Source organism: Stomoxys calcitrans, chromosome 4 (assembly GCF_963082655.1).
Source record: "Stomoxys calcitrans chromosome 4, idStoCalc2.1, whole genome shotgun sequence".
Taxonomy (NCBI): domain Eukaryota; kingdom Metazoa; phylum Arthropoda; class Insecta; order Diptera; family Muscidae; genus Stomoxys; species Stomoxys calcitrans.
In genome coordinates this window covers 164,033,816-164,056,496 of record NC_081555.1, presented here as the reverse complement: position 1 = coordinate 164,056,496, position 22,681 = coordinate 164,033,816, and the positions used below count along the sequence as shown (strand labels likewise).

The window sequence follows — 22,681 nt, the reverse complement described above, 5'->3', positions numbered from 1 at the left end:
ATAAAATGAAACGAAATGAAATGAAATGAGATGAAATGAAGTGAAATGAAAAGAAATGAAATGAAACGAAATGAAATGGAATGAAAGGGAATGGAGTGCAGTGGAGTGGAGTGGAATGAAATGAAATGAAATGAAATGAAATGAAATGAAATGAAATGAAATGAAATGAAATGAAATGATATGGAATGGAATGGAATGAAATGAAATGAAATAATAATCTGTATGAAAATCAAAATGTTTTAAAAATTATTTCTGACAGTTTTCTTCGAAGTTATGAGCAATAATGTTTTCTCATTTAGACGATATTTGTCTAAGCTAATAACACTGATGATTGACTGGGTAATTCGTCAAAGACAGCCGCTAATGAAGGGATGGAGTCCCAGAAGCTGTAGTCCGGTTTATCTTTCGACCAAATTTTTGAATTTATTTGATTTAAAACCAAATGATAATTTTATTAATAAATAAAATCGCCCACGGTTTTTAACTAATAAATAAGTTACACAACCATTGGTTTGGTAGTTACCCCTGTGGTAAACGTCAGCCAAAAATAACTGATCTTGAACGTAAGACTCCAGCTCACTGTTTCAAATTTCAGCAAAATAGGAGAATAAATTCGCATTTATGGTCTTCAGGCCCTAAAGTTGAACATGGCAGCTATATTTAAATATTACCCGGTCTGGACCATTTTTGGGACAGATGTAGGGAGTCTTAATACAACTCACTATTCCAATTGGAGACCACCGTAGCGCAGAGGTTAGCATCTCCGCCTATGACGCTGAACGCCTGCGTTCGAATCCTGGCGAGACGATTAGAAAAAATTTTCAGCCGTGGTTTTCCCCTCCTTATGCTGGCAACATTTGTGTGGTACTATGCCATGTAAAACTTCTCTCCAAAAGAGGTGTCGCACTGCGGCACTCCGTTCAGACTCGGCTATAAAAAGGAGGCCCCTTATCATTGAGCTTAAACTTGAACCGGACTGCACTCATTGATATGTGAGAAGTTTGTCCCTGTTCCTTAGTGCAATGTTCATGGGCAAAATTTGGATTTGTTCCAATTTTTAGCGAAGTTGGGTAATTAATGGGCCTGTTAGAAGCCTAAGACCCAAAATCGGCCGATCGGTCTATAAGACAGCTTTAGCCAAATATGTTCCGATCTGGACCGTTTTTGGTTCGTATATCGACTGGTCTAATAAAACTCACTTTTCTGAGTTTCAGCAAAATCGGGTAATAATTGCACCTTTTATTGGCCTAAGACCCTAAAATGGCATATCGGTCTTTATGGCAGCTATATGTAAATATGGTCCCATATACACCATATTCGGGTCGAATATCGTGCGCCCTTGTGCAACTCACTGTTCAGCAAGATTAGGGAAAAAATGAGACTTTTATGTCTTTAAAATCGTCAGATCGATCTGTATGGCAGCAATATCTCAATATGTTCCGATCAGGACCATTTTTAGTTCGTATATCGATGGGTTTATTAAAACTCACTACGACAAATTTCAGCGAAATGGGGTAATAAATGTGCCTGTTATAAGCCTAAGACCCTAAATCGCCAGATCGCTCTATATGGCAGCTATATTCAAATATAGTCCGATGTGGCAAATTGAAGAACTTAACATGCGTATGGAAGAAGTACGAGTCTGTGCAAAATGTCAACTCAATAACTCAATTTTTCTCAATTACAACCGAAGGACACACGGACGGCAAGACACACGAACGTAATTAAATCGTCTTGGAAATTTACAACGAGCCGAAGGGTAGGAAATTGATATTTCGATGTGTTACAAACGGAATGACTGAATGAATATACCCCTATCCTATGGTGGTGGGTATAAAATTAAAAAACAAAAAATTTTGATGAATAATTAAGCTTGAGGTCATCAATAATTTATTAAACTGTTACCAATAAAATGTCGAATAAAACCAATTAATATAAATAAAAAACAAGTAACAAGAACCCACCACCATGTATACATTAACCATCTTCTTTTATAACAACTCCACTACCATATCCATATTAATTTTCAATTGGGGGCTGGTCTGGATCATATTTGATTTAGGCACCGAGAACTCATATGCAGGTCACAGTTTCAGCGAAATCAGGCAACATATCCGTTTTTTATGGGATTAAAACCCTTAATTGGAAGATAGATCTATATGGCAGCTATATATAAATATGGTCTGATTTGGACCATATATCAGTGGGATGACGGAAGGCTGAAAAATTTCAAGTTTCAGCGGGTTGTTAATGAAAATTTTATGGGCTCAAGACCTTTAATCGATAGGTCGCTCTATATGGCAGCTATATCTGAATAAATATGGATCTGAACCATATTTGTTTTCGAGAGGCTTAAAACTACTCACTGTGAAAAATTTTAGTGAAATTGGACAATAATTAAGGCTTTAATAGACTCAAGGCCCTTAATCGGCAGTCGCTCTATATGGCAGCTATATCTGAATAAGGACAGATCTTAACCATATTTGAGTCGGACATTGGAAGGCTTAAATCACTGTTATCCAACGAAATTTGATAATAATTGGGACTTTTATGGGCTTAATACCCTCTATCAACAGATAGGTCTATATGACAGCTATATCTAATTGTGGGTCGATCTGAACCATATTTGAGTCGGATGTCGAGAGGTTTGAAACAGCTCATTGTTTCTAATTTCATCGAAATCGAATAACAAATGCGCCTTTTACGGGCGAAAGACCCTAAACTGGCAAAAAAAAATATTACCCCTTCCTATGGTGTGGGTGATATTAACAAAAATTTATTATAATTGAAAATCTAATGATACCATTTATGATAATGATACCATTTCATGATCATATTCGAAAGCCAGAAATCGGAAATTGAGTTGTTGGTTCAGGTTTTATGAATTTACCTTTTTCGTTTTCCATTTTCCAAAACTAGTTTAAAATTTGAGTGAATTTCTGTTCTTTTTTTATCATCACATACATACTTTACCTCAAATGTTTGCATAATCTAAAAAAAAATATACGAAAACTAAAATAAAATAATCCTCTTTTCTTGCATCAAGACCAATTTTGCCACTTCATCATGGTCGTAATCGCTTCTTGGCAACACAACAAAAAGACCATAGAAATCTTTATTAGCATTCTAAGGAGGAAAATGAAAGGAAAAAGTCTTGAAAATACTCACATGTTGTTATATGGCAGAGTGACCTCCTACAACTCACATGTGTTCGAGTATATGAATGAATTTAAGCATTTTGGTGTGGGTGTGTGTGTTGGTTTGTGTTTTGTTTACCCACTCTTCTGGCATGGTCGGTTCCAAGACATAAAAATGTAACGAACACATTGACCTCCAGTCAACCACTGTGTAACCATGTTTTATAACCTTCCACTTCTCATTCTGAGTCTTAGTCTTCACTCTACATTCACAAAAACATGGCAATGCCCCTCTGTATACAAATATGCGTTTGTGTGTGAGCGTGTGTATATATATGTTTGAGTATACAAAAGTGTCATTTGTGTTTGTTCTCTGTAATAGTTGGCATACAATAGAGTTTGTTGCACACAAACACTAGCCCACACACACGCTTACATTGAATGAATAGTATTACAAGACTACTATGGTAGAGCTGTTATAGATATGCCTGTCGACTGTCACTGCTGTCAGACTCATACACAAACACAAGCTCATTCATTCGGATGGATGCCACTACAAAAACAGCCTTTGGCATCACAACATTTTAGTTGGCAGGTCACCCATATGTTTGTTTATTTGTCTGTTTGCCTTCATTACACACTCACACTGGTGCATATTCACACCATGCCGCCTTGTGCATGGGTTTTTGGCAAATAAACCAAACGTCATACGTCTGCATACATCGAAATTCTTGTTTGAGTTTTAGAACATTTCCATAGTTGTCGCCTTAAACACACACACATACATACACAAACACTCATGTCCTCCCTGTACATTGCATTATTATGCTTCTCAAGGCGCCACTCAAGCGTTCATAGGCTTTTGTGTTGCCATTTGACACCATTTTCTTGTACAGAGAATCTTGTTGTAATAAATATGTGCACAAACATACGCAGTCACACACACACACACACATAGATATGAGTATACAAAATTCGCTGAGAGTGCTTAACGAGGGTTAGGTTCAAGAGTTAAGCATGTGTTGTTATTGTGCATTGATCGGGCCAACACTTCAGTTGCTTGCAAGTATTCCACTATCGGAAAAATCGGCTTTCATAGGAAATTTTTTTTTGTTTTAACAAACTTGTGAAAAACTGAATTCTCAAAATTCACACAACTTAAATAGAATATGCACTTTCACTCATTGACATTTATCACTTTGTTTAACAAACCACACTTGAAGTTTTTATTCAGAAATATTTTTTTATGTCGAAAATATACTAAAAGAAGTAAAACCAGTAAGGAAGGGCAAAAGTCGGGCGTTGCCGACTGTATAATAGCCTACACCTACCCTTTAAGTACAATGTGGGGGCTATATCCAATTCTAAACCAATTTTGATGGACCTCGACGGATGTTTTCAGATGGATGACATAACAATCCGTATCACATTTCGAGCCTATGTTCAAACTTAAATAACAAGGGTTAACAAATGACAACATTATTGCAAATTACCCAAATTCTGACGAACATATATATGGGAGCTATATCTAAATCTGAACCGATTTCGAGATATTCTGCTAGTTGTCGAGGAAAGCGTTGTGCAAAATTTTGGCAAGATTGGTTAATAAATGCGCTTGCAGTGGCTCTTGGAGTGAAAATCTGGCGATATACATATATGACAGCTATATCTAAATCTTGGTCGATTTCTTTGATATCTACCATAAATGTCGAGAGTCAAGAAAAAATCCTTTCCGCCAAGTTTCGGGAGAATCGGTTAACAAATGAGCACTTTATTGAAATATTTCTCAAAATCGGACGAACATATATATGGGAGCTATATCTAAATCTAAACCGATTTTGAGCAAACATCTCAGATATCAGGATAGACATCAAGGAAAGCGTTGCGGAAAAAATTTTGGCAAGATTGGCCAATAAATGAGCCTGTTGTGACCCTAGAAGTGAAAATCGGACGATATATATATATGTATGAGAGCTATATCCAAATCTGAACCGATTTTCATGAAAATGGCCAGTAGTATTGAGAGTCAAGAAAAAATCCTTACTGCTAAAATTCGTGAGAATCGGTTAACAAATGACCATTTTATTGCATTATTACTGAAAATCTAACGAACAACGATTTTTTTCGAATTTCAATAGGCTTTGTCTCTAGGCCTGTACCAAATTTTAAAGCGATTGGATGAAGTGACCTGCACTTTGTACACAAATAAACATGGCCAGACGGACATAGCTAAATCGAATCAGAAAGTGATTCTGAGTCGATCGGCATACTTATCAATGGAGGGAATCTCTCTTCCTACTGGGTGTTACAAACAAATGCACTGAGTTATAATACCCTGTACTACAGTAGTTGTGTAGGGTATAAACATCATAAGTTCGCCCTGCCGAATATAAGTACCCACCACCATGGACTCTTCTAAAAATGTACCCAAATGAACATAGTTCAAGAGCGTATTTGTTATTCACGTACGACATTTTATACAAATCATACAAAAATTCAAGCTTCTAGGGACCGAGACTAGTAGATTAATGGGGAGACTGGTTCCTATGGGAGCTATATTAGCTTATAGACCGATTTAGAGGCAAACTTACCACGAAATTTTGAAGTCGAAGCAGAACGCCACGACAACGAGATAGGACAACAAGATAGAATAGCGAGATAGGACAACAATTGCGGCTTCTTGAAGCTCAAATTTAAAATCAGGAGACCAGTTTACATGATAGCTATATCAGTTTATAGACCGATTTGGATGGTCCTTGAAAGTCTTAATAGAACACCATTTGTAAAATTTCTACCAGACGGTTAGCAATTGCGGCTTCCTGGCTCCTAAATTCCAAATCTGAAGCGATTCGACCCATTTGTAATCTCAAAAGATTTACATCAACAATTATCGGTGTAAAATTTCATAGGGATATCCTTATTCGTTCGATAGACATCGTGATTTCCACAGACGAACAGACTGATATACTTGGCTGGATTGACCTACCAATATTTCAAGATGCTACAAACGGAATGACTGGATTAGTATACCCCCATCCTATGATGGTGAGTATAACAATTAATAACGCAAAAAGTTTGGCCTAGGCGAACTTTGGATATCCACCGCCATGGTGGATATCATATACCTTCGGTATTGGTCTGTTTTGGCAGCTATATCTAAATATAAAGCAATTTAGACAACACTAAGCATGGATGTTGGGAGGCCTAGCACAACCCACTGTGCTAAATTTCACCAAAATCGGGCAAAATATGTCCCTTATGTGGGGCCAAGACCTTAAAAAAAAATGATTGGTTTATATGGCAGCATACAGGATATGGATATGACATGGACCATACATGAAAATAATTTTAAGAGGACTTGCACAACTCACTGTGCCAAATGGCAGCGAAATTAAATAAAATATGGTCATTTTATGCACCAATATTATAGTATGGTACGATTTGTACCATACTTCGCAAGAATACCCAGGAGCCTAAAACAATTTACTATCCCACATTTCAGAGAAATCAGATGAAAAGTAAACCACAAAAAGTCTTATTGGATGGAGCCCATTATTGAACTTAACCCATCGACGCCTGACCCTGACCATCCCTTGTCCGATTTTGATGAAATTTCATGCTTTTATTAGAGTATTTATATTGACGTAGATATTTTGAGGCCACCGTAGCGCAGAGGTTAGCATGTCCGCCTGGTTTCGAATCCTGGCAAGGCCATCAGAAAAAATTTTCAGCGGTGGTTTTCCCTTGTGAGGTACTATGCCATTTAAAACTTCTCTCCAAAAGAGGTGTCTCACTGCGGCACGTCGTTCGGACTCGACTACAAAAAGAAAATATATATAAAATCTTGATCGTCTCGACATCCTAAGTTGATCTAGACACGTCCGTCGGACGTCTGTCAAAATCACGATAGCGGTCGAACTCGTAAAGCTACCCGATTGAAATGTTGCACAGATACTTCATGTTGATGTAGGTCGTTAGGGTTTGCAAATGGGTCATATCGGCTCAGAGTTGTATATAAGCCCCATATAAACCGATCTCCCAATTAGACTTCTTGAGCACGTGGGAGCCTCAATTTTTGTTCGATTTGGCTGAATTTTTGGACATAGTGTTCTGTTATGGCTTCCAACAACTGTGTAAAGTACCGTCTAAAACGGTCAATAAACTGATATAGCTCCCATAAAAACCGATTTTCCAAACTCCTGAAAGCGGCAATTTTTGTTCAATTTGGCTGAAATTTTGCACATAGGGTTCTGTTATGACTTTCAAAGACTATGCCAAGTAAAATCCAAATCGTTCAAGAACATGATATAGCTTCCATATAAACCGATGTCCCGATTTGACTTCTTGAGTACGTGGGTCCGATTTGGCTATACATAGCGTTCTGTTATGACTTCCAACAACTGCACCAAGTACGGTGGAAATCGGTCTATAACCTGATATAGCTCCCATATAAACAGATCTCTCGATATGACTTCTTGAGCCCCTGGAAGACGAAATTTTTGTTCAAGTTGGCTACAATTTTGGGCATAGTGTTCTGTTATGACTCTCAAACACTATGCCAAGTAAAATCCAAATAGTTCAAGAACATGATATAGCTTCCATATAAACCGATCTCCCGATTTGATTTCTTGAACCCTTACAAGCCAGATATAGCTCCCATATTATAGAAAAATCCATGGTAATGATTTCCCAAGATTGGGCTCGGCCGAAGTTAGCACACTCTTACATGTTTTTAATATTTTTTATAAAAAATTTAAAAAATGTTCTTTCTATTTTCCAAGCCGCTATGTTAAAAAAATCATTATCTTAATATTTTATGATCATGTAGCAAGATATATTTATCTGAGACCCAACATATATTTTTTTTAAAAAACATAGTGGCTTGGAAAACCAATATCTCGATTATACTTCTTGATACTCTAGAGAGTCTAATTCTTATTCGATTTAGCTAAAATTTTCTACAATGTCTTCCCCTATTATCTCCAACTACGTGCCAAGTATGGCATTTATCGGTCTAAAACCTGATAAACTTTCCTTATGGAGCGATCTCCCGATTGTAACTCTTGCTCCCTAGCCGGTGCAGTTTTTGTTTGATTTGGCTGAAATTTTGCAGGACCACTTGTCCTATGGCATTCCATATCTTACATCTGAATCGGTCCATAACCTGATATAGCTCCCATATAAACCGATCTTTCGATTTTATTTCTTGAGCAATTCTTATTGAATTTAGCTGAAATTTGCACAATAACTTCTACTATGGTCTTCTACATTCAAACCAAGTATGGCCCAAATCGGTCCATAACCTGATATAGCTCCAATAGCAAAGCACTTATTTTCCATTATCCTTTGTTTGCCTAAAACAAAATACCATGCGAAGAACTTGACAAACGAAATCCATGGTGGAGGGTATATAAGATTCGGCGCGACAGAACTTAGCACACTTTTACTTGTTAAACCCTACACCACTACTGTTGCATAGAGAATTATAATTTAGTGCATTTGTTACAACATTTTCAATTTAGCTAAGTCCGTGTGTCTGTCTGTCTGTGTGTCCATCTACCTGTGCAACTATCCGTCTGTTTGTCCATGTACAGGTCGCAATTTTCTGATAGTCTTTAAAATCCGATAGTCTTTAAATGAAGACCACCAGAGCGCAGGGGTTAACATGTCCGCCTATGACGTTGAACGGCTGAGGTCGAATCTCTTTTCTCTTTCTCCTATCAAAAAGATGTTGCTCTGCGGCACGCCATTCGGACTCGGCTATAAAAGGAACACCCCTTATTATATCCTTATTTGCAAACTTCAAATACGGCACTGTCATCTTTTTTGACTTAGATACAAAGCCTATGAAATTTTAAAAGATCGGTTCAGATTTGGATATGTGTTCGTCCGATTTAAACTAGCAGCAATAGTTTAGTGATTTGTTAAACGATCCCCACGAAATTTGACTCTTCTCATCACAGGCTGAATTTCTTAGAAATCAGTTCAAATATAGATATAGCTCTGCTATAGACATATGTATGTAACTTCCAATTTTCTCTTTTTGGAACTTTGGAAACGGATTTATCCAACGATGTTCTCCACATATTGTCCATCGTTTTCCTTTATGCCTCTCACGGATTTTGGTCGAAATTGTGCATTTCAAATTTAAGAAAAGTTTAATTCGACGACTTCGCCTGCATACCCAATACGGTGCAAGGTATCAAAGGTTGGCTTTGCCCGACTTTAGCCCATCCTTACTTGTTTTACAATTAGCCAATGGATATCTCTATTATCAAAGTCAACATACAATTTGCCAAAATGTGTGTTTGTAATGAATAGACACTATTAGCCCAACTCTAAATTACCATGTCATTTAATGCTGCCCTATTGTCCCTATGATGACCTTCCGTGTATGACCTTAAATGAACTCTCAACACGATCCCCTCGTACAAATTTATTTTTAGATTTAAGTGTAAGTTACAACATTACATGTTGTTTTTCAACATCATTGTCAGCGTTGTTGTCCCCGTCATGCCCTCTCTCATACTCATGTTCATTCTCATTTTCGTCCTCGACATCTTCATTATCAACATTATGAGAGTATCTTAACTAAAAACTCTTGATAGCAGTTCACATGCTGCTACCACAAAAAAAAAGTTGTGAAATCAACTATGCCCAAGATGCAGGATGTGGGTGTGAGAAAGTGTAGGCATGTATGTGTGATGTCTGTGTTTTTCCCCCCTATAGCAAGGCGAAGAGTAGATTGCAACACCCTCAACAACTCTCTTAAGCTCTCATTCTCAACTCACTTGCTCACACTTAAATTGAGAACAAATACCCTTTGGTGTTTATTTAGTAGATTTTTCATGCATTAACATTGGTTAGCTGGCTTTTGGTGTTTGTTTAGATTTAATGCATGACAAAAACAACAACACACCATAACGATGACGAGCATTATGTTGATGATGACAATGGCTCCCCCAAGCGCCTAGCATAGTGAATTTCTGTGTGCCAACAGAATATTAAGATTAGGAATGGTTGTGCTATTATTCGTTTGTTTGTTTAGTATTAAGGGACTCCTTCTCTTCAAACTCTCACGCTCACATACTGTTATACTCTCTAAGCTTATTTACTTAAGAGGGTGTTAATGTGAATTATTTGACTTGCTCTCAGGCTCTGGGTTTCTAATAATACCACTATGGCAGTTAGTCGCATCCCACATAACTGAAATCTCTTCGTTTTACTCTCTCTCTCTCTCTGTTGGGGCAGTATTCTCAACTAAAGCTATATCCTCCAGACCAGAGAACCATTTTTGAAAGATCAAATTGTGGTCATATTTATGCCCTGTGAAAGTTTAAACTTCTCCCCCAAAAGAGGTGTCGCATTGCGGCACCCTGTTCGGACTCGGCTATAAAAACGAGCTTTATCATTGAGCTTAAACATGAATAGGACAGCACTCATTGATATGTGAGAAGTTGGCCTCTGTTCCTTAATGGAATGGTGATGGACAAATTTGCATTTGAAAGGCTAAAGACATTCCATTTCGAAAATGGGTTAATGTTGGTTGTACAGGTAAATGAAATACCCAAAATAGTTTCTCACAACTAAGGGAAGATGAGATGAAAACCATTTGGAAAATTAATGTTAATTCTCAGCAACAAAAAGGCTTTAGACTAATCCCAAAGACAAACAAATTTATAAAATTATAACAAGTAGGGCTTGTCATTTAAAATTTAATGAACATTAAAATTTATTATTTATGACTATAACTAGAAACAAAATTATATGAAGAAAGTGAATTATTAAAGTTTTTATTAGATTTTCTTGATTGCGCAGAAGATTTAAAAACAAACAAGTAAGAGCGTGCCAAGTTCGGCCGAGCCGAATCTTATATACCCTCCACCATAGATCGGATTTGTCGAGTTCTATGCGCGGTATCTCTTTTTATGCAAACAAAGAATATTGAATAAGAACTGTTATTGCAGCTATATCAAGGTATAGTCCGATTCCGATTAGTCCATAAATGAATGCTGAACATTGTAGAAGTCATTGTGTAATATTTCACTTCATTCGGATAAGAATTGCGCCTTGTAGGGGCTCAAGAAGCAAAATCGGGAGAGAGGTTTATATGGGAGCTGTATCAAGCTATAGATCGATTTAGTCCATATTGAACACGTATGTTGAAGGTCATGAGATAAGCCGTTGTACGAAATTTTGCCAAATCGGATGAGAATTGCGCCCTCTAGAGGCTCTAGAAGTCAAGATCTCAGATCGGTTTATATGGCAGCTTTATCAGGTTATGTACCGATTTGCGCCATACTAAGCACAGTTGTTGGAAGTCGTAACAAAATGCAACATTTCAGCCAAATAGGATAAGAATAGTGCCCTCTAGAGGCTAAAGAAGTCAAGATCCAAGATCGGTGTATATGGCAGCTATACCAAATTATGAACCGATTTGAGCCATACTCAGCACAGTTGTTGGAAGTAATACCAAAACACCACGTGCAAAATTTCAGCCAAGTTGGACGAGAATTACGCCCTCTAAAGGCTCAAGAAGTCAAGCTTCAAGACCGATTTATATGGCAGCTAATCAAAACACTACGGAAAAAATTACAGCCAAATCGTATAAGAATTGCGTCCTCTAAAAGCTGATGAAGTCAAGATCCAAATCGATCGGTTTATATGGCAGCTATATTAGGTTGTGAACCGATTGGAACCATACTCATCGCAGTTGTTGGAAGTGCTACCAAAACACCACGTGCAAAATTTCGGCCAAAGCGGACGAGAATTGCGCCCTCTAGAGGCTCAATAATTCAAGATTCAAGACCGGTTTATATGGCAGCTATATTAAAACATGGACCGATTTGGCCCATTTACAATCCCAACCAACCTACACGAATAAAAGGTATTTGTGCAAAATTTCAAGTGCCTAGCTTTACTCCTCCGATAGTTTCGACAGACAGACGGACGGACGGTCATGGCGAGATTGACTTAAAATGCCATGCCATGCCAAGAATATATATACTTTATGGGGTCTTACACGCATATTTCGAAGTGTTACAAACAGAATGACGAAATTAGTGTACCACCATCCTATGGTGGAGGGTATAAAAATACAAATCTTAATTGGAAGTTTCTTACTAAACACTTTAATAAGCTAAAAACTGCAGACCAGACACCTTCAGGCCAGACACCAAATACAAAATAAGAACTTAGACTATTACAATATAAACTAAAAACAAACAAAAATAATTAAAAACCAGTAAGGAAAGGCAAAAGTCGAACGGTCCGACGGACCGTACCATATGTTCTACTCTCAATACATGGAACCTATGCTGTAATCTAGTCAGATTTTTTTTTTGCATACTTATTAAAATATTGAATATAACCACAGCCTTAAAAGGTCATATCTTATGAAAGATATATTGGGTTGCCCAGAAAGTAATTGCGGATTTTTCATATAGTCGGCGTTGACAATTTTTTTCACAGCTTGTGACTCTGTAATTGCATTCTTTCTTCTGTCAGTTATCAGCTGTTACTTTGAGCTTGCTTTAGAAAAAAAGTGTAAAAAAAGTATATTTGATTAAAGTTCATTCTAAGTTTGTTTTATTAAAAATGTATTTACTTTCTTTTGAAAAATCCGCAATTACTTTTTGGGCATCTCATGCTTTACTTTAATTGGCTATGACAGAATATTTGTTCCACTAGCCGAACGTAGAATAGCGTTTCAAGCGCCTCGATCTTCTGCGCTCATTCTAAAATCTCTGACATCAAGTTTCAAGGTGTCTCCCACAACTTGATCTTTCCATCGGGCTTTTGGTGTTCCCGGTTTGCGTGTACCACCGTGTTTGCCTTCAAAAGACTTCTTTGCTGGAGCCTTTTCATCCATTCTGACAACATGACCTAGCCAACGCAGCCGTTGTATTTTGATGCGTGTAACTATGCTATCGTCGTCATACAGCTCGTGATTCATACGTTGCCTCTATTCTCCATTAACGCAAACTGAACCATATATTTTACGAAGAATCTTGCTCTCAAATACTCCAAGCACTGCCTCATCTGCTTTCACAAGTATCCATGCTTCAGAACCATATAACAGCACGGGTAGTATCAGTGTCTTGTATAATGCAATCTTTGTCTGCCACAAACATCTCATGCTAACTTTTGTAAAAACTGGACAAAAACTGTAGATTCTACAGCCTTAAAAGGCCTTATCGGATGAGAGATAGATATGGAAGCTATATCTAAATCTGATCCGATTGTAATAAAATTTTGCACACGTATTAGGACGTCAAATAAAATATCTCGTAAATGTTGTAAAGATCGGATCACAACTGTGGCTTCTCCAGCCTTAAATGCCATATCGGCTGAAGGATATAAATGGGAACTATATCTAAATCTAAACCGATTTTAATGAAATTTTCAAAACGTACTGGGACGTTAAATAAAACGTATCGTGCTAAATTTTGTAGAGATCGAAACAAAATTGTGCCAACTACAGCCTTAAAAGTCCAAATCGTAACTTGATCACGATAATACATGGACAGAAAGACGGACATAGCTAAATCGAATCAGGAAGTGATTATAAGCGGTATACTAGGTCTAGCTCTTCTCCTTCTAAGCAAATGCACAAAGTTATTATAGCTAAATCGAATCAGGAAGTGATTCTAAGCCAATAGGTATACTTATCAATGGGTCTAGCTACTTTTCCTTCTATGCGTTACAAACAAATGCACAAAGTTATAATACCCTGTACCACAGTGGTAGTGTAGGGTATAATTAAAATTAAAAGTAAAGTATATATATAAAATATTGAACAATGTTTGTTAGTCATTTTGGCTTTTCTCATTACCCTATTTTAATATAATACACTTTGTTTCAAATATTCTTTTCATTCAAGTTTAAGTCTATTTTTCAATGACCTAGGCATTCCTCTCCATCTGTCACAAAGTGTATCCAAGATTTAGACCGAATATATATTTTCTCTCGCTGACATCTTTATGCGGTCATTTATTAATACCTTGGCCAAGCACATATTTCACATACACGTGCAATTCTTTTAAGTAGACTTTTTTTCCTAAAATTAGATTTTCACTTTGTTTTTGTTTCTTTTTAAAAAAAAAATGTCGTTAAGGAATTTTGCGAAACATATGCTAACAATCTATTCTGGTAGAGGGCATTTGAACTATAATTAATTGGGAATTTTAGTTCAAACATAACAAGTTGTCATGAGATAAATGAAATATTGAATGAGAATACAATCATACTTGACAAAGATTTAGATACAAATTCAGTTTAAAATAAAATATTGCGTTGCCCAAAAAGTAATTGCGGATTTTTCATATAGTCGGCGTTGACAAATTTGTTCACAGCTTGTGACTCTGTAATTGCATTCTTTCTTCTGTCAGTTATCAGCTGTTACTTTTAGGTTGCTTTAGAAAAAAAAGTGTAAAAAAAGTATATTTGATTAAAGTTCATTCCAAGTTTTATTAAAAATGCATTTTCTTTCTTTTAAAAAATTCGCAATTACTTTTTGGGCAACCTAATAAAACCAGCAAATATGTTCAATCTGTAATAACTACGGTTCACAAATGACAACCTTATTGCAAATTACCCAGAATCTGACGAACATATATTTATGAGCTTTATGTAATTCTGAAGCGATTTCGAGCAAACTTCTCATAAAGGGTGATTTTTTTGAGGTTAGGATTTTCATGCATTAGTATTTGACAGATCACGTGGGATTTCAGACATGGTGTCAAAGAGAAAGATGCTCAGTATGCTTTGACATTTCATCATGAAAAGACTTACTAACGAGCAACGCTTGCAAATCATTGAATTTTATTACCAAAATCAGTGTTCGGTTCGAAATGTGTTCAAATTTTGACAAATTTTGTTCAGCGATGAGGCTCATTTCTGGTTGAATGGCTACGTAAATAAGCAAAATTGCCGCATTTGGAGTGAAGAGCAACCAGAAGCCGTTCAAGAACTGCCCATGCATCCCGAAAAATGCACTGTTTGGTGTGGTTTGTACGCTGGTGGAATCATTGGACCGTATTTTTTCAAAGATGCTGTTGGACGCAACGTTACGGTGAATGAACACATTTCGAACCGAACACTGATTTTGGTAATAAAATTCAATGATTTGCAAGCGTTGCTCGTTAGTAAGTCTATTCATGATGAAATGTCAAAGCATACTGAGCATCTTTCTCTTTGACACCATGTCTGAAATCCCACGTGATCTGTCAAATACTAATGCATGAAAATCCTAACCTCAAAAAAATCACCCTTTATAATGTGGTACTCGTCGAGCAAAGCGTTGTGCAAAATTTTGGCAAGATTGGTTAAACAATGCGCTCGCAGTGGCTCTTGGAGTGAAATTTTGGGCGATACACATAGCTATATCTTAATCTGGGCTGATATCTGTGAAATTCAGCAGTAATGTCGACAGTCATAAGAAAATTCTTCATGCCAAATTTCGGCGGAATCGGTTAAAAAATAAGCATTTAACTGCAATATTTCTCAAAATCGAACGAATATATATATGGGAGCTATATCTAAATCTGAATCAGTTTCGAGCAAACTTCTCAGATACTGTGGCAGTCATCGAAGAAAGCGTTTTGAAAAATGTAGGCAAGATGGGTCAATAAATACGCTTGCTGTGTGAGAGACGTGACAAGCATGCAGCTTCTAAGGACTCAATAAGTCAAATCGGGAGATCGGTTTTCATGGGAGCTATATCAGGTTATAGACCGATTTGGACTGTACTTGGCACAGTTGTTGCAATACATAACAGAACATCATCTGCAAAATTTCCAAAGCCAAATCAAACAAAAATTGCGGCTTATAATGGATACAGAAAATCAAATCGGGAGATCGGTTTATATGGGAGCTTTATCAGGTTATAGACCGATTCGGACCGTACTTGACATAGTTGTTAAAAGTCATAACAGAACACCATCTGCAAAATTTTAGCCCAATTGTACAAAAATTACGGCTTTCAGGGGCTCAAGAAGTCAAAAATCGGGAGATCGGTTTGTATGGGGGCTATATCAGGTTTAAGACCGATTCAGATCGTACTACACACAGTTGTTGGAAGTCATAACAGAACGCTTCATTCAAAATTTCAGCAAAATCGGACAAAAATTGTGGCTTCTAGGGGCTTAAGAAGTCAAATCGGAAGATCGGTTTATGTGAGAGCTATGTTTGTTATAGACCGATGTGAACCATACTTGGCACAGTTGTGGGAAGTCATAATAGAACACCATCTGCAAAATTTTAGCCAAAATTGCAGCTTTCAGGGGCTCAAGAATTCAAATCGGGAGATCTGTTTATATGGAAGCTATACCTAAATCTGAGCCGATATGGCCCATTTGCCATCCCCAAAGACCTATATCAATATTAAGTATCTGTGCAAAATTTCAAGCGGCTAGCTTTCCGTGTTCGACTGCTGTGGTGATTTCGTCAGACTGACGGACGGACGAAATGGCTAGATCGACTTAGAGCGTCCAGACGATCAAGAATACTTTATGGGGTCTTGGATGAATATTTCAAAATGTCACAAACGGAATGACTAGATTAGTATACCGCCATCCTATGGTGGTGGGTACAAAAAGAATAAAAAAATTAAAATTAAAAAAAAATAAATAAAATATTTTAAGTAAATTGTTTGTGAAGGCTACAAATATTGTTTGATGAAAAAATGTTTTGCATGAGTTTAGAGGACATATGGAGTAAGAAAACTATTAAGAAATGTGGTTCAGATTTGATTATAATTGAATAAAAGTGCCATATAGCCTGGAGGCCACCGTAGCGTAGAGGATACCACTGCAAGCACATTTTTTGACCAATCTTGTTAAAAATTCAAAATTTCAGGCAAATCGAACGAAAATTGAGGCTTAAAAGAGATGAAGCAATCAAATTCTCGGATCGGTTTATATGGGGGCTATATCTGTTTATAGCGATCCGGTGCACGACGAAGGAGACAGTGGAGTATGTACCGGCAGCGTAATCGGGCGAAAGTGCAGAATGCTGGAAGGGATAGAACTGACATACCAAGCACTTCTACTGAAGTTGGAAAAAGAATCAGATGTCCCGAAGAGCATAACATTACTAAAATACTTAAGAAGAAAAAGAGCTCCCAGGCTTTCAAGTACTCTGGGAAAAACCAAGCCAGCCGTCCTGCAATGGAGACTCCAGACAGTGTCCTGCCGATGTAGACAAAGTTGGAGCAGAAGCGAAGGAAGCGCGCACGGCCCCTGAGTCTACATGGAGGACTATGACTTCCAAAAGGAGGCCACAGCCATCACGGAAGGGGAAGATGGTCACTGAGAATGGTAAGGAGCCGCCCTCTTACGCCAGAGTGGCAAGGACGCACAACAGAGATGAGCTGACTTATGCAGTCATCAATAACGGCTGTGCATCCGGTAGGATTCCACCAGATCATCAGTCCCAAGTGGAGGATCTGGTTAACGATAGGATTTTTGAACATGTGTGGAACTCGATATAGCCCATTTGCAATCACCAACGACCTACATCAATAGAAATATCTATGCAAAATTTCAAGCGGCTAGCTTTACGCGTTCGACCGCTATCGTAATTTCGACAGACGGACGGACATGGCTAGTTCGATTCAGAATGTCGAGACTATCCAGGATTTATATACTTAGTAGATCGCAGATCAATATTTCGAGGTATTACAAACGAAATGTCTAGAATTGCAACCAAATCGGATATGAAATGCGCCCTATGGCTCAAGAAATAAAATTGGGAGATCTGTTAATATGGCAGCTATATCAGGTTGTGAACCGGTGTGAAATCGGATAATAATTGCGCCCTCTAGAGGCTCCCACATAATCCGATCTCATGATCAGGTTATGGATCGATTTGAACCATACTTGGCGCAATTGTTGGAAATCATAACAAAAAACTTCATGGCAAATTTTAGTCAAATCGGATGTGAATTGCGCCCTCTAGTGGTTCATGAAGTCATGATCCAAAATCGGCTTATATTGCAGATATATCAGGTTATGGGCTGATTTCGACCATACTGAGCACAGTTGTTGGAAATCATAAGAAAACACTTCATGCATAATTCCAGCTAATTCGGATGAGAATTGCGCCCTCTAGCGGCTCAAGAAGTCAATACCGAGATCGGATTATATGGGAGCTATATCAGATTACAAATCGATTTGAACCATACTTGGTGCAGTTGTTAGAAGTTAGAACAAAACACTTCATGCACAATTTCAGCCAAATCGGATTATAATTGCGCCCTCTAGGGGCTCACGAAATCTAGATCCGAGATCGGTTTACGTGGGAGCTATATAAGGATATAAATATATTTGAACCATATTTGGCACAGTCAAGAAATCAAGATCCGAGATCGGATTATGTGAGCCCTATATCAGGTTATAAATCGATTTGAACCATACTTGGCACAGTTGTTAGAAGTTGGAACAAAACACTTCATGCATAATTTTAACCAAATCGGATTATAATTGCGCCCTCTAGGGGCTCACGAAATCTAGATCCGAGATCGGTTTACGTGGGAGCTATATAAGGATATAAATATATTTGAACCATATTTGGCACAGTTGTTAGAAGATAGAACAAAACACTTCATGCAAAATTTCAAACAAATCTTATAATAATTGCGCCCTCTAGCGGCTCACGAAATCAAGATCCGAGATCGGATTATAAGGGAGCTACATCAGGATATAAATAAATTTGAACCATATTTGGCACAGTTGTGAGAAGTTACAACAAAACGATTCATGCAAAATTTCTGCCAAATCGGATAATAATTGCGCCCTCTAGCGGCGCAAGTCAATATCCGAAATTGGTTTATATGGAAGCTATATCAGGTTATTAACCGATTTGAACCATACTTGACACAGTTGTTAGAAGTCGTAATAAAACATTTGATGCAAAGTTTCAGCCAAATCTGATAAGAACTGCGTGCTCTAGAGGCTCAGACGTCAAGATCCGATATCGTTTTATATGGCAGCTATACCAAAACATGGACCGATTTGGCCCATTTGCAATTCCAACCGACCTGCACTAATAAGTAGTAAATGCAAATTTGCCCATGGACATTCCACTGAGGAACAGGGGCAAACTTCTCACATATTAATGAGTCCAGTCCAATTCAAATTTAAGCTCAATGATAAGGGGACTCCTTTTCATAGCCGAGTCCGAACGGTGTGCCGTAGTGCGGCTCTCTCTCTCTCTCTTTGGAGAGAAGTTTTACATAGCATAGTACCTCACAAATTTTGCCAGCATTAGGAGGGGAAAACCACCGCTGAAAATTTATTCTGATGGTCTCGCCAGGATTCGAACAGCGTCATAGGCGGACATGACAACCTCTGCGCTACGGTGGCTTCCACTAATAAGTAGTATTTATGCAAAATTTTTAAATTTACTCCTTCGGAAATTGGCGTGCTTTCGATAGACAGACGACGGATGGATGAACGAACAGACGAACAAACAGACTGACAGACGGACGGACATGTCTAAGAATGTCAAGACGATCAAGAATTTACTACATCGAAAATTAGCGTGCTTTCGACAGACGGACGGATGAATGAACGGGCGGACAAACATACTGATGAACGGACGGACATATCTCAGAATATCAAGACGATCAAGAATATATATACTTTGTTGGGTCTCAGGTCAATATTTCGATGTGTTACAAATGGAATGGCCCATTCTCTGGTGATGGGTATAAAAATACATATCGGTGCCTAAGTTCACCCCAATGTTTTAATTTTTGAATGCTGTATCATAATAACAACTGACGGACGACCAGTCAGACAATGACACAGACATCGTTCGTTTTTTTTTTTTTGTAATTTAAAGATAATCAAGAATATATATATATATATATTCCTTGTAAATTTCGGAAAATGGTTCTTCCATATTTTGGAACGAAAGGAAAAAGCAAATATTTCCCCTTAATATTTTTTTATACTTGAAATATGTATTTTAATGACGATGTCTTTTTATGATACAAAACTACTACTCACCTATATTTGTTTCATTTTATATCTCAATGTCTATTTTTGTGTTTGTATCTATGTTTTTCACCCCATCCTATGCCTCAAATACTCAAAAACCCATTTTGTGTATAATTTACAAGTGAACATTAACATTTATTATCCGTCCCTATATGCCAGATATCCGTTTTCCGTTTCCTGTTACATATGCAATGATTCATAATAATCAGCTTGATTTGTTTTACAGTTATAGTGTTTGTTGTTTTTTGTTTTTATTAATGTTTGTGTTGTTCTTGGATATGTTTTTCTTTTATTTTGGTTTATCTCCTCTATATTATGTTCTTCTTTTTTTGTGGTATATAATTTATGTTATTGTTTTTGTCTTTTTAAAACAAATTTAATGCTTCCAGCTGTAGATTTTAAAAAAGGCGACGCGTTGCTTTAGAAATTTTAAAATGATACAAAAAAAATGCCTTTGTTGAAAAAAAAAAATTAAAAATAAAAAATTTAAATTTATTTAGTTTGCCTAATCTTTGCCTAATTTAAAGATAACTACAAAAAAAAAAACAATTTTGAAATTTTTTTAAACTTTATCGAAACCTCTTCATTGTGTATTGTTTGTTGTAACCCTTACAGGTTTAAAGAACAGGAGGCCTCCATCCTGATTGACAGATCGTACGTATTTTTTAAATGTGATACTTTTTCTCTTGTAGCAACTTTTACAAAAAAAAAAAACCTTTAAGAAATCATATCAAAAATTCACAACAATTTTTTTTTAGAAAACAAACATAAACAAAAAATTAAAAATAAAAATAAAATTCATAAACATAGAAAGCACAATAACCCACAACAAACAATTGAATAAAAAACAAGTTTTCAAAAAAAAAAAAAAACAACAACAATAGCCAAAAATACAAATATATGTCCATGATATTTTCTGCTTTTGCATACTCGCACCACCTACCGCCTGCCTTGATGGGAGGAAAATAAACTACGCTGTTTAATTTATTTCTGTTGTTTTAAAAATTCTTTTGGGATAAAATTAAAACGCAAAATATGCATATTTAGAAAATTCACAAGCAAATATACACACATTTACACACCTATACACATATGCTGTCACACTCTCCCTCTCTCTCTCTCTCTGTCAGACACACCTTTTTAATCAAATGTATTGTATGAAAAAAATTGCCTTTTAATTTGTGCTATTTGTTTAAACATGATTTTTTTAGGTGTTTTATGTTTTATTTTAATTTAATTTAATTTAATTTCATTTTTTTATGATTATACGAAAGTATGCCAAATGCTGTTATTTAATAATCGCGTTTATTATTATGAGAATTAAAATTAAGAAAAAAACTGCTTTGCCTATAAAATACCAAGAAATTGAGCTTTCTTCACCATAGGTGTTCCCCACAATTATTTTCACTTTTAATTTGGTGTTGATGGGAGCAGAGCCAATTTTCAAGGTAAAGAAATGATAACTAAAAAAAGATGTTTAAAATCAAACACAACTTGCAAATTTTACTCATCACAATACTTTGAACTAAATCTTGTATTTTATAGGCGTTCCTACCATATTTTCTTAATGAGTAAAGAATTCGTTATGCCATAGCAACAGAACTACCATTTTCTTTTCTTTTTTTTTCATTAAAAAAAAAAATATTTTAATCTTTTTTCAAATGGTTGATTTTCTGCTGCTTGAATTATCTCTTTACAAGCCTCTATGTGTTGGTAGCTATGGTTGTACCAGGTGCCGTATGATTAAGATTAATTGGATTTTAGTTATATTTATAACAAGTATACGCCACAGAGACCCCAATTAGTTGTAACCATCAAACTCAATAAGAAATGAAACGAAGGCTAATTAAGATTGACAGTTTTGCTTTTAAAACAAAAATATCGCTCTTCCAAAAAATTAAAAACAAGCTAAAGTATTTCGAGTATATTTTTAGAAAGATCAGAATGTAAAGTATATTACATAATTTACAAAATTATCTTCTCGACAGGCAGTGATTTTTTTGAAAAAGAAAAAAATTCATAAAAATTCTAGCACATGGGAAATTAATTTGTAAAATATTATTTCCATAAATATGTATGGACCAAAGTCAACCAAACATATGGACAAATGCATATAGGCATGGTAGTGTTGGACGAAGAAAAGAACATTGTGCCAAATTATGGTTATGGTCTTGCAGAAGCTATGAGGACATCGAAGAAGAAGAGAATCTAAATATCTTCAGTGTATGTGTCCCGCACTAGCAGCAGCAGAAGGAGTTCCACTTTATGTTATTATTTTCTGTCTGATGTAGCGAATGTGAACATTCGCAAGTTGTTGGGCTTTTTGATGTGATGTGGATGGTTCAACGGTAGGAACTAGAAGGCATCTCCCTACTTCTGTTCCTATGGTATCACAATAGAAGAAAACCATGGCAGACTGTCACTTAAACCAAACCTAAACCATGGTTATGTTTGTTGACAATGGTGTTTTGCCAACTTTCAACCAAATCAGATAAAAACAAGAAGTAAAATAGAGAGATTGATTTATATGGCAGCTGTATC

The 22,681-nt window shown here is 36.6% G+C and overlaps 1 protein-coding gene across 8 annotated transcripts in view; it reads left to right on the top strand.

Annotated features, from left to right (window-relative positions):
- The window catches only part of LOC106088524 (cAMP-specific 3',5'-cyclic phosphodiesterase), a 692,903-nt gene that overhangs the window by 594,735 nt on the left and 75,487 nt on the right, over positions 1-22,681 (top strand). For 6 of the 8 annotated variants that reach the window (XM_059368224.1, XM_013254097.2, XM_059368227.1 and 3 more), the window contains one exon: positions 20,756-20,794. The exons of the other annotated variants lie outside the window; for them this stretch is intronic. In XM_059368224.1, the coding sequence (XP_059224207.1) occupies positions 20,756-20,794 (39 nt within the window). The remainder of the gene's footprint in view (positions 1-20,755; positions 20,795-22,681) is intronic. 8 annotated transcript variants of the gene reach the window in all.